General features: G+C 36.7%; 1 protein-coding gene across 1 annotated transcript; it reads right to left on the bottom strand.

Moving 5' to 3' along the window:
- Nucleotides 1-4,143: 4,143 nt before the first annotated feature.
- TRIADDRAFT_28798 (uncharacterized protein) lies at nt 4,144-6,043 on the bottom strand (the record flags this gene model as incomplete). Its single annotated transcript, XM_002114908.1, has 5 exons — nt 4,144-4,405; nt 4,540-4,626; nt 4,730-4,977; nt 5,092-5,229; nt 5,312-6,043. The coding sequence occupies 5 exons, from the start codon at nt 6,041-6,043 to the stop codon at nt 4,144-4,146; spliced, it is 1,467 nt and encodes a 488-aa protein (XP_002114944.1).
- Nucleotides 6,044-12,596: the final 6,553 nt, after the last annotated feature.

Below are 12,596 nucleotides of genomic sequence, written 5' to 3'. Positions count from 1 at the left end.
ATCCAGAATTTTATACTACCAACTACCAAGGCAATCTACTGCAGCATCTCCTTAAAGAGAAATTCTCTTGGAAGTCCCTTCTTACTATATATGTCTTTAAAAGTGGTATACAAATACTATCAGTTCTTTTCAAGATTTGACTGCACTAGCTTAAAATAACCTACAAGTATAATATTGTACATGTGAAATTTTTTGCTTTACAATTAAGCATAAGCTACGTCTTTAGCGATTCTTCCTTTTATAGTAGGTTCCATTGAACAATATTCGATAATTTACACTATATCTCTAGTATAAATGATTGTGAACGTTATATAACTATAGGAATTGTACGGTATTTTGCTATAACAGATTATAATTTTAAATAACGACTACTCCTTGGCACAGTATACGTCACTACGTGTCAACTTCATAGTAACTTCTCCATTGGGGTGCATCCATATTGCTGGATACTCCATTGCGTAAACGTTTGAATCTTTCATAGTACATCATCAACAGATCTCCAATGGCAGTGTATTAATTAAATGATCTTGGCACAACAGAGTAAGTTACCACTATTTATCAGTTGTTGTAATCTGTTGCATCATCGTTATGTGACCGATTTAGCAATTAGCAAATAGTAATAAAGATAGACTACAGCAAGATGAAATGAATTAATTCATTACCATCCACTTGTATGAGTTGCAACAGCTAAGTTTATGAAAAAGAGTTTTTAACTTTACATACGTTGATTCTATGACGAAGTTCGTCCATTGATCAGATTCGTTGAAGAACTTGTAGTGATTGTAGGGAATTTGTTCAAGAAATTGGTTTTAGCACGTCTAAATCGATCATAAAATATGGATACTTCTTTCTCCGTCGGCTCTGGTGATGTAATGGAGAATGACTGGTTAACACCAACGATGTATCGTTGTGATAGTGTACAGCATCAGCTGTACCATACCTTGCAGAACTGTCAGTCGTCTGTATTACGAGTTGCGACTTTGCAGTGATACTTGACTCCGATGCCATACACACCACAGTCATAAAAGCGTAACGTCATTCAAATACTACGTCTGCGCAGTATGAACGACAATATGAGACGTCCCTTAGTGCCGAGTCCATCAGACCGGATCCGAACCGGACCAGACCATGAAGACTTATACCGTACTGTACATGATTGCCCACTTTTCATTATGATCGTAACAAAAACACTGCCGTCCTTAGTATACACTGTCAGAGACTACTCAAGTAAAAATGTTACTCTTTCCATCGTCTCCTACTCTTCTCTCTTACTATTATACTGTATAATCCCCGATTATACACTGTAGTAAGAGAGAGAGAGAAAGTAGACCGTGGAAGGGTAAATATTTTGACCTGCAATACGCTACAGTATGTGCAGTAGTCCCTGATACTTTACTGCATTGTACTATACTGTTCTGTACACTCGTGGAATATTAGAAGAAGACCTGGACTGATCATTCTTGGACAGACAGACACTTTTGGCGTCATCTCGTCAAAATATTGTGCCAAATACTTTGTTATGATAGCACTTTAGTATGGAATGGATCGATTTTAAATTGAGTGATTTTTTCTAAATTAAGTAATACTGTATTACGCTGAATCTTATTATCTGTTGCTAAGTTCTGCTTGGAAACAGTTATATAAGACCGTAGATGTTATTGATTAAGTATCAGTGATTTAGAAACAGACATGAAAGAGCCATTCCAAGTACAGTAATCAGTCTTCAATATTGACGACCTCATTTAGTAAAAAAAGTCCGCCTGTCCGAGTTCGGTGGCTCACTGCCGTCCATGGACTCCTAAAAGGATTTCTCCTTTTCATTTGTAATATGTTAGTACAGACTGTACAGTACTCTATTGTGGAATTGATCTTCACTTTTTGTACGATATTGCATCAGATTGACAAGATCATGAATGCAATACTGTAAATTGACAGAGTAATCCGAAGCACGGCTCGGCTAGGAATGGATTAATTTCGCAGTTTTTTTCATATGCTCGTAGAAGTGTTTAGTACTGTAGCATGGAATACATCAGTTCAACAGTTTCTGTCAAGTACACTACTGTATTCTAAAAACTTTTCATAAACTGGCGAGGGTCTGCGGTACTAAACAGTCACCGCGTCATGTTAGGCAGAAAATTAAGAAAATCCCGATATTATTTCTGCTCTTATAAAAGCGAGTTTATAGCTTTTCGAACTACTCTCCTACGCTGACAGCTACCTACAGTCCTACTGTGCCGGTCGAACATGACTCATGCAATACACTGCATATTTTTGTAACTTTGTTAATTAATAAAGTTATATGCAAGCACGAGATGCAAATAGGCAATATTTTATTTTTTTCTATATTTTTCTGTATTTTGAGGACTGACTACAGTAGTCACTAACTACTATAGTCAGTACTACCGCTACTGTAGTAGCGTGCTGTAGTACCGTATCGTACACTAGGAGACACTCGACAGTAGAGCTTGTCCTACATACAGTACTGTAATTATTGTTTCGAAAGTAATGCTGAAACGATTTTATAGAGCGGACTTAAATTCGATAAAAACATTTAGCGATATTTTTGAAGCAAAATCATATTCAATTCACTAAAAAAAACCGTTTCAGCGATACTTTTGAAACAAAAATCACGTAGGACTAACCCTACAGTGGGATGCCGTTGCTCTTTAAAATACCTCTCGAAATCTCGTCAGCTAATTATTATAGTACACACACGTATTGAACTAGCATCGACATGCTTTGATTGTACCGAGTAATGTAGAAAGTACGCGTAAATATAACCGTATATATAATTCCGAAAAACTGAATGATAATATTAATTTTTCTCTTATACTTTGAAATAGAAATATACCTTTCATAACGCAGTTACTAAAGTATTTTATTTAATGATATCTTCTCTTGGAAGCCCAACTGTATCGTTTCCGTAACTATTAAAAGTGCGAAATATACTTGAATATCATGATAGTGATGATCTTATAATACATTACTTATCAGAGTCGACCGCAAAACTTTGCCGGAGTTACTATTAAATGTCTAAGAGTATAAACTAAACAATACTGTTAGCTTTCGCAAGCTTGTCTCCAAGAATATTACTGTGGAATTACTCTTAACTAAAAAACTTATGGTTCCTGTATTTTGCTTCATCTCTGCTTTGTAATAAAGTACTTGCTATCAAGTGATCACGGTAACGCCGAATAGCTCATCTTTACAATTATTCTGAACCAGACAATGTTAATAGATAATTCTTTGGCCAAGCCATAATCACTGCTGTTAGTGATAGCAATAAGATGACCGTATACATAATCTGATCCAACTTATTTATAATGCAATTAACTTGGCTTTTATTTTTTAAACACTATTGTACACAATCATGATATACAGTAGCATACATATCTAAATCATCACAAAACGGAACTATTGGTGATTGAATTACAGTACACAAGCTATAGATTATTGCGACTCCATTTACACACAGTACAGGTGTATCTACTGCAATATAATGGCGGAATAGATAACCGTAGTTAGGTAAATCTACAACCTACGGTAGAAGCACGATATTAGTGTCACAAAGGTACAGCAATAATACATTTTTACAACATTTACAAGACCCAACCAACTTGATTAAAAATAGGAAACGCTATATGACAACATCTTCGTGGAGTGTGAACATCAATAATCACGATAACGTAACAATTCAGTTCAACTTTGCCAATGTTGTTACGAGTTCAAAATGCCTTACAACTGCAATCCTTACGTGATTGACTACATACATAGTGATAAGTAAGCGATAGCTGCCGTAATATTGGTTTCATTTATAAGAAAGTCTAATGCAATACGTTCACACAACTAAATTACCATATTCTGCCCATATCCTACGAATAGGTCACAAATTTACAAACTGTACAATCTTATTCAAGCAGGGCTACTATCGACATTAGGGCCTTGAGTGAATATCACCACTATAAGCGAATGAAATATCATGTTACAGTACCAAATATACGCTCTTTACTGCCAGATAAAAATTCTAAGTACCACATTGCTACTCAATACTATTACATTTTATGCCGTGGAAGAATGGCTAATGCGATCAGCTACTCAAATCATAAACAATACATTGACATACGATATACTGCGATACAATTTTTACATAGCACCTCCGCTGTTAGACCTTTCATGGTCATCATCACTCTCATCATAGCTAGCATTTCCTTTACCAACATATTTCTCTAGTTTAGCTAAAATATGCTTCCCATACGTATACTTACGAAGCACTCCTGTAAAAGGGCGTATCTTTTGGATTAATATCTTACGTTGAGGGGAGTCTGCCATATCTATCATCTTCTGAATTACATAATTCGCGAATTGGTCTTTCATCATAGTATATAACCCACTATTATTTTGATTACTGTCAAGAAGGAATAATCCAAAATAAGTTTCATCATAAAATATACATTAGTAGGCAAAGTTTATGTACGTTTAACAGGTTTACCGGAATATACACCGTATAGATACCGATAATCCTATCAAACTCTTTCATACCTGTCAGAATGGCTACTACACACTTCCTCTACCAGAAGAGCTCTTTCAGCTTTTGTAGAATGTGATACACATTTCTCGATAACATTGCTATAAAGGAAAGTGATAAAGTAACATTTATTAGTATATTAAATAGATGATTTTTTTCTATATTGCTAGAAGCAAAATAAAATGAGGTTTATGTTTCCTGTACCTTGCAAATTTATGTTGACTAAGTTCTACAATTTTGCCCGTCAGTTTACTAATAATTTTGCTCTTGTCTTCTAAACGACCATGCTCTAAAACATGTTGAATTACATAATTGCCATATTGATCTAAGACAAGTTGTTCGGTTGCTTCATGCAATTCATCTAGAATGGGTTCTGTTTGCTCTGGTGTACAATGTTCTAAGATTCGTTGTATGACGCGACAACCGTATGGATGGGTAGAAAGTGAAAATACCTAAGAAATAACATTAACGATATAATAAACAACAGTTTAATAACCTTTATAAGGCGTAAACGATATAATATAATCCAATACTATGCAATCGAGCATACACTATGTTTGGCATACCTGTTTCTTAAAGGCGTTTATAATAAATTGCAATGCTGATGGGCTTACACATTCAATGCATTTTTGCACTACATGATTTCCATTTTGATCTTTCACGCACTTTAAAACATGGCCATCAAGCTCTTTTACAACTTCCGTCTAATAACGTAAAATTTTGTAATTAAGTTATAAATGTTTCATTCTATGGCAGTAATATTACATTGAAAGCTAAAGATCTAACCTGCTGCTCTACCGGTATCGATTCTAGGGCTTTTTGTATTACTCTGCACCCGTACATTTGCAACGCTAAAGGCAATACATGACCTTTAACCCGTTCTGCAAGTAGTTGCTTTTGTTCTGAACTTCCAAATTCAAAGAACTTTTGGATAACATAATTGCCAAATACATCGGTCATTAAATCATAAGCGGAATTTATGATCTCATTAAAAACAAGCTGTTTTTCAGCAGTTGTAGCTCTTTCCAATTTCTGTTGTATAAACCTAGACCCGTGCTGATCTTGTGAAAATTCAACAATATGATTGCACAATTCCTTCAATTGTAAATTAGGGTACCGGTTGTTACGGAACTCCTCAAGCAATCTACTACGCCCGGTTTCCTTGCCATGACTACCGCTATTACCTCTTCCCCTACCATATCCTCCACGATGCTTTTTCTCGCCGGCTCCAGTAACGATACGAGCATTATTATTGTGTGCAGCAACACCTGGTTTACCAGTCGGAGGTGATGACCTTGCTTGAAGATTATAGTTACCAGTATTTGCAGGAGCACCACTCCCAACTGGACCTGGATTAGTTGAATTGGATGAGTAAAACTGAGAATATGGAGCTCTTTTATTATATTCAGTATTATTATTGACAGTGGAGCCGAAAGAATTGCGTCTTGGAGCAGACGAGTTATTAGATATTGAATTAATGTTACCACCTAATACCGACGCAGTATTATTTATAGTCATATTCGATGAATTCATTGACGCATTATTTGAGGGAGCCTGAATGTAATGACTACTAGAACGATTAACAGAAGCTTGATTTTGTTGTGTATTATACATTCGCATGGGTTGCTGCATTGCTTGGTTACCAACCGCAGCATTTCCGGAATTATTCATCATAACAGGTGGTGATACTAGGCGTATTGGATTGCTCATGCCTTGTGGCATACCACTCGCTGGGGTTGCTCTTGGATTATTGACCATGACAGTTGGAGCTGGCGTTTGTTCGTAGTAGGTAGGAGCGCCACTTGGAAATGCAACCGCAGGATTTTGGCCGGCATTAGCTAAGATCTGATAATTGGCTTGTTGAGATGTCAAAGCATTACCAGCTTGTACGTTATTAATTACTTCATTGGGTTGTGCTTGCATGGAAATTTGAGCTCCATTGACAGTTGCGTTACGAATAAGCTGTTGTTGTTGCTGCTGCTGAGGCTGTTGCTGCATCATGCCGGAATACATATTCCATGATGGAACGTACGGAGGGTTAGCATATTGCGTTGGCATAACCGCAGGAGGTTGGTGCGATGTACTGTTTCCATTACCACTGAGTGTAATAGGACTATTTGCATAATGTTCTTGCGAACCAGAAGCACTTATAAAGAACGCACCTGGGCCGTAGGATGGCCCAGGCATGTTCAGTTGTTGTTGTTGCTGGTTTGAAGTCAGTGTCAATTGCTGATGAAATTGCTGATGTAAAGATGTCCCCTGAGAACTTGCATTTCGATTGTATGCCAAACCTGAATTATTTTGAGCCATATAATCGACTCCACTTGACGAGTCTACGTACGATTGTACCATATGCTGTTGACCATAACTTAAACCGCTTCTATCATGATTATCTAACTCCTGCTGCGGAGAAGATCTCCTAGAATTTTGCTGAGACTCAACATGTCCAAGAGACTCACTAGGTGACGCTCTGTGGCTACCAATATTGCGGCTAAAAGAAATGTAAAAGTTGCATAAATGAAACAATCTAAAGGTAACAAGAAAATTTATTTACATTAGAAATCACCATGTGGTTAAATGAATTACCTAAAAGGCTCATCATCTACAGATGTGGATCGTGATTTTGTATATTGTTTATGCTTTTGCTGTTGTTGCTGTTGCTGTTGCTGCTGAGCTAACTTATCAATATCTCTATCAATGTCTGATTCGCCGTCTTCTTCATATTTAGGAAGAGCGTTTTTGTTTGCTACTATAGTCTTAGTAGTTTCTCCTTCGGGTACGGTGTCAATTTCGGATACTGGTAGTCCTTGCTGTGAACGACATTCATAAAGAACATTCCATGTTGAAGCATTAGCACAATTTAATTTGCTAGAACGAATACATAGACTATAGCCATCAACAATACTTACATATCCAGCTTTCAGACGAAAGTTTCTCGAGTCAACCAATTCCGATCCACCAGGTGAAGAGCCTAGCAATGACTCAACCATACTAACACCAACATCAGCAGTGTTACTTGATCTAGGAGAGAGAGCTTCTGGAGAAAATGCCGTCGGACTAAAAGAAGAAATAGCAACAAAATCAAATTTCACTTCGAGTAATTATATGCATGTCACCAGTAGAATAATTTTAGTTGTGCGATTGTAATATTGCGTTTCATAATTGCAGAAGTTATACCGTGTTAATTGATTAACACCAATCGGCTCTGATACGGCGTGATCGGATTGCGACATAGTAATTGAAGGGCCCCATGCTTGATCTGTACACCATTGATCACTAAAGAAGGCTCTGTTCGACGTTCTTCGATTCCTATCGTCGTCATTATCGTGGACTTCCCAAAATTTTTTAGCACCCGGCGCAATCTACAGAGAATATCACACAGAATTAATATCTTATTCAACAGAATAATTCTTACTAAAGACTGAATAAATCTATTACGTATTCTAGCAAATTATACACAGTAACCGAAAAGTTAAACAACAATAACAAAAAAATTATCACACTTTTATAACATTTAATGCATTGTAGTAATTACGCATCCTAGTACCATAGTGTCAAACGATCGCCCGAAATGAAAATACGATCTAGCAATATTAGTCGAAGCTGTTAAAAGCTGTTTGTAACCCACAGATATTATTAATGTATTAACTATAAAAAAAAGAATCTTCACGGCAGTTTTAATAATGTACGGAAGGTTTACACATTAACGAGCAGATAAAGAAAAGGATAAAACTGACAAAATACGTTACATTAGATAACGATAGCTTATCTAACAAACAACATTTCTGAGCGTTCTAATGGTAAAATATCGCTAGAGCAGGTTGTACAGTACGCTACTATATAATACTGTATATCGAAGAAGATCATCCGCCGTACAATATAATGTACAGTAATCCGAACGAATTACGAATATTAGACAACAATGTAACAAGAATAATGCACCGTTAAAGAGTCTTTGACCATATTAACATATCAATCAAAAGGTAATATATGAGAAAAAAATAGGCCAACACAGTACCATCTGGTGCTACCACGATATGAAAAAATCTCAAGATGCGCTCAGTTATTGACATACGCACGGAAAGTTAGGTCGTCCGTCAAGTAGTAATTATCACTTCCCAATTACGTACTTTGGCGATTTTAATTTGATGAAATTCGGATTCTACCTGAGGAACTACAGTATTTTGTTGCACTGACGGCGACTGAATGTAAAAATCTCAAGTCAGCGTCGTCATGTGGTGGTATGTGCACACAGAAATCAATTACAGTACTACCGTTAACATTTCGATAAAAGGTCATAGTACTCCTACATTTTTTTTCTATAGCACCGATAACTTAGGTAAAGTAAAGATCTTCTCACCCTGACTCATGCAACCACTTTCATATAAATTTGATGTAGCCTCCGTACGCAAAGCAATCATCCCGAATTAAATTTTAGACTGATTGACCGTCGAAATAATAAAAAAGAAAAGAATAATGTCGATATCGAAGGGGACGATAATTTTTTCTAAGCTATTGTCTCACTTTTTTGGCGTTTTTAATCAAGTGCATCATATCGATACGGTTTACTTTTATACCGTAACGTGAAGTAGCAACAGTAAATGGATGGTATATTTACTGCATAAGCGTAGATATGGCGGTAAAATTCATATATAAGGATGGATAAAACTCAACTTGTGTAAGATTAGCACAAAGACACTGAATGAATTTTCTTTGTTAGTGAACTACAACAAGACCATTTGTTATGCGCAAAGAGTAGAAGAGAGATCAGACTTTAATAAGACCTACTGTATTGACCGTCAAGTCTATTCTTTACAATTAAAACCTTCAACCACATAAAACGGAGCGTTAATACGAACTGATGAGGCTTATATTTTAACGAAGCTAATAGGATTTTACTTGTTCATATGCATACAGTATAAGTATGATGTGGTTATAATAATGGAACATATTTACAGTGAAATTACAGCGACGCGCTGCAAACGATGATTTCTATTCATGTAGGTCATTCAGTTAAAAATCGTTATCGCTGTTCTTTTAAGTAAGATGAGTAATATATTATAAATCTAACAACGGTTTTAAAGACAGAAAAATTTAAAGCGGATACTCTAGCAGACCATAATAAATGTCATACAGCTGTCATTACAACATGGTCAAAAGCAATCTTAGAAACGATATTTCGATTATCAACTCCAGTCTAATGATTGATATTGACAACGATAGCACATTGCAGCACTACTGTACACTCAGTATACTGCATTGTGTTGGAGTATTTAACTTATTTCGAACAGCTAGTAGCAATTGAATTTGCTATCCTACGTGAGTTCTGGTAAAGTTAGAATCCAACAGTAGCGTTAATACAGTACACAAGCAACGCTACCGTCGTACAAGTATATCTATCTTGATGAGACCAAAGCATCAGTCAGTCTCATCTGGCAATACGGCACTGAAATTCAGAGAAATAACTTGTCGTATTGGCAAATGTTAAAAAACTATCTCGCCTTAAATAAACTTAAGCGGTAATAGCAAGATCGGAACAATTCAACCAAAAAATGCACCTAGTACAGTAGTTGAAAGCGTTTCACCCTGAGCTAATTATAACATCAACTGATGACGAGCTAAAGTGCTATAATCTATCATTCTACAAGCGTCTGTGATCGAACTACACACTATATTATTATTAACACTCTTTGATTGAAACGAATTTGACAAATATAAAACTAGCAAGTCTTGTACCTGTTGGTTCATCTGGTTATCACCTACAGACCACGCTTCCGAGTTATAACTTTTCTTATTGTCGTCTATGCCTTGATTGTTGCGGTAATTCTTGCGCGATTTAAACAAATGATCGGTAAGGCCATCTTTCTTCTCGCTATTGGATAAGTCTGTATTGGGTGTATCGTCGACTTTGGACAGATGCCTGCTATCGTAAGAATTTTCGTCCCAACCTACCTCATGCATACCCTGAACGCATGGATAACTCATCTGACTAACCTACAATTAAATCAACGAACACAAAATGACACCAATGTTAGCTGGGGTACAAGAGCTCTTTTACTCCTATTAATCGACGTATAGAGTCAATTTAACAACACTAGGGTATTGTCCTATTATAGACATATTTCAAAATGGCGATGATTTTCGAACGGGGCGTGTTCTACAACATTAGTAAAACGGCCTTCGTTCGATAGTTAGAGGTCAAATAAAAAGCTAATACAACAGAAATAATATTCTTTAACATCTAGATATTATCAAGATTGGAGTAATACCATGGATGAGGAAAGATTACCTGCGATACTGTTCTGATGACCCCTGATAGCTCTAAACCAGCATCAGGTTCTTGTAAGAATTGTAGACAACAGATTATAATGGCTACCGCCAATCCCAGCTATCCTTGCGCAGTGGTACCTAACCACACTGATCGATGGTTTTATATTACTTTGCTGTACTGGTGGTAGTGTTTGGTGATAAAAAAAAAAATGCTCCTTATGCCCGTAGCTGTCCTACTATACCACGGTACCAATGGACAATGTACTGTACATATAGTACAGTACAAGCAAATTGTCGCCAGTACGATACAGTGCAGTACGTTAGCGTATTTAGTATGTGCAGCCGACGCATGTGCGATACAGTAAAATTGTCCTAAAGGACAGCTTTAAAAACTCTTTGTGTTGGTACAGTATTTTATTGGCGTGCGTTGTCACTGTGCGAGTTAGTTTTTTCAGTACAGTACAATACGACAGCGGAGTCCACTATTGTAGTCTATAGGCTTCTTCCAAAAAGCAATGTCCCTGTACCAGCACAGGTACAGTATACTGTATGTACAAGCTAATCGTTAACCCGCAAGTCCATGATTTGCGATAAAACAAATAAACATCAAACATTACGCGGCAGCAGTGCGAGCTACTAGCTATTCGTATACTGTATATTGTCTCCAAGCCTCTACGACCCTCTGCCCTTTGCACATGTGGTTAATCTCACGCGTGTCCAAAAGCAATTACAATTGTTGTACTGTACACTGTACACTGTACACTGTATACTGCAATTTTGGCAATGGGAGAGAGAGATTGAGGAACTTTAATGCGGCTACCGATGCCCATAAATAAGAATGTAATTCACCAAAACTATTTCATTTTACTGTACAGTGTATAGTATTTCATGTACTGTACTGTACATTGCATATTTTATTATGAATATTCCATTGCTTTAAAAATATATCGGCAAGACCATCTTATCGCCGCCTTACTCAGCGCTCGAGCTTAGCTTTGAAAAATTGGTTAAAAACACTTTAGCAGTTTACTATCTCGCATGACAAACTTGCTTATGCACTACAATATTGGTACATTCACTCAGTAGTCTGCTGTAAAGTAAAACCAATTAAAGAGTTTTGCACATTGTACGTTGTAACGGCATTCGTAGTTCAGCAGATGTTAAATTAATTATAGAAATACTGTAACATGATGACACAGATATCAGTATTGTCTATAGTATGGATAGTAGGAACGCGTATACTGTACGTATTGTACGTGCACAGTCAGGGACTTCTAAAAAAAGGACTCCCTGGTATAGTACGCAACGGACGTGCATGCAGATGTTGCAATATTTGTAAACGACGTGACGCAACGCTGCATATTCATGATGCCAAATGAGGGGAAAGCCAAGGCAAGTTAAGCTTTATACCAAACCATAGACAGGTGTATTATAAGCTGGTTGAGTAGGTGGGTAAACTCTCCCAACTCTGTATCTTTACACTTACAGTCACTGTACAGTACACTATTACAGTACAGTGGACGTACTGTACAGTGTACACTGTACTTTACTACTGAGTACCGTAAAATCATGCCACTTCATTTTGAGCCTGCTCACTGTTTACTGCGCAGGGGCCACTGCTACGGGCTTTGAGATCAAAGTTACAGAATCAACTTATCCATACCGGTCCGAAACTACTAATTATAATTAATTATTATTTATTTATTTATTATACAGTCTACAGTTACGGTAATCATAATGATAAAAATACGAATTTATATTAAGAAGACACCCAGCTGTCATCAGTCAGTAACTGACGACA

This window comes from Trichoplax adhaerens, genomic scaffold, assembly GCF_000150275.1.
Source record: "Trichoplax adhaerens TRIADscaffold_9 genomic scaffold, whole genome shotgun sequence".
Taxonomy (NCBI): domain Eukaryota; kingdom Metazoa; phylum Placozoa; class Uniplacotomia; order Trichoplacea; family Trichoplacidae; genus Trichoplax; species Trichoplax adhaerens.
The sequence above is the reverse complement of the archived record's forward strand: the minus strand, read 5'-3'. Positions and strand labels throughout refer to the sequence as shown.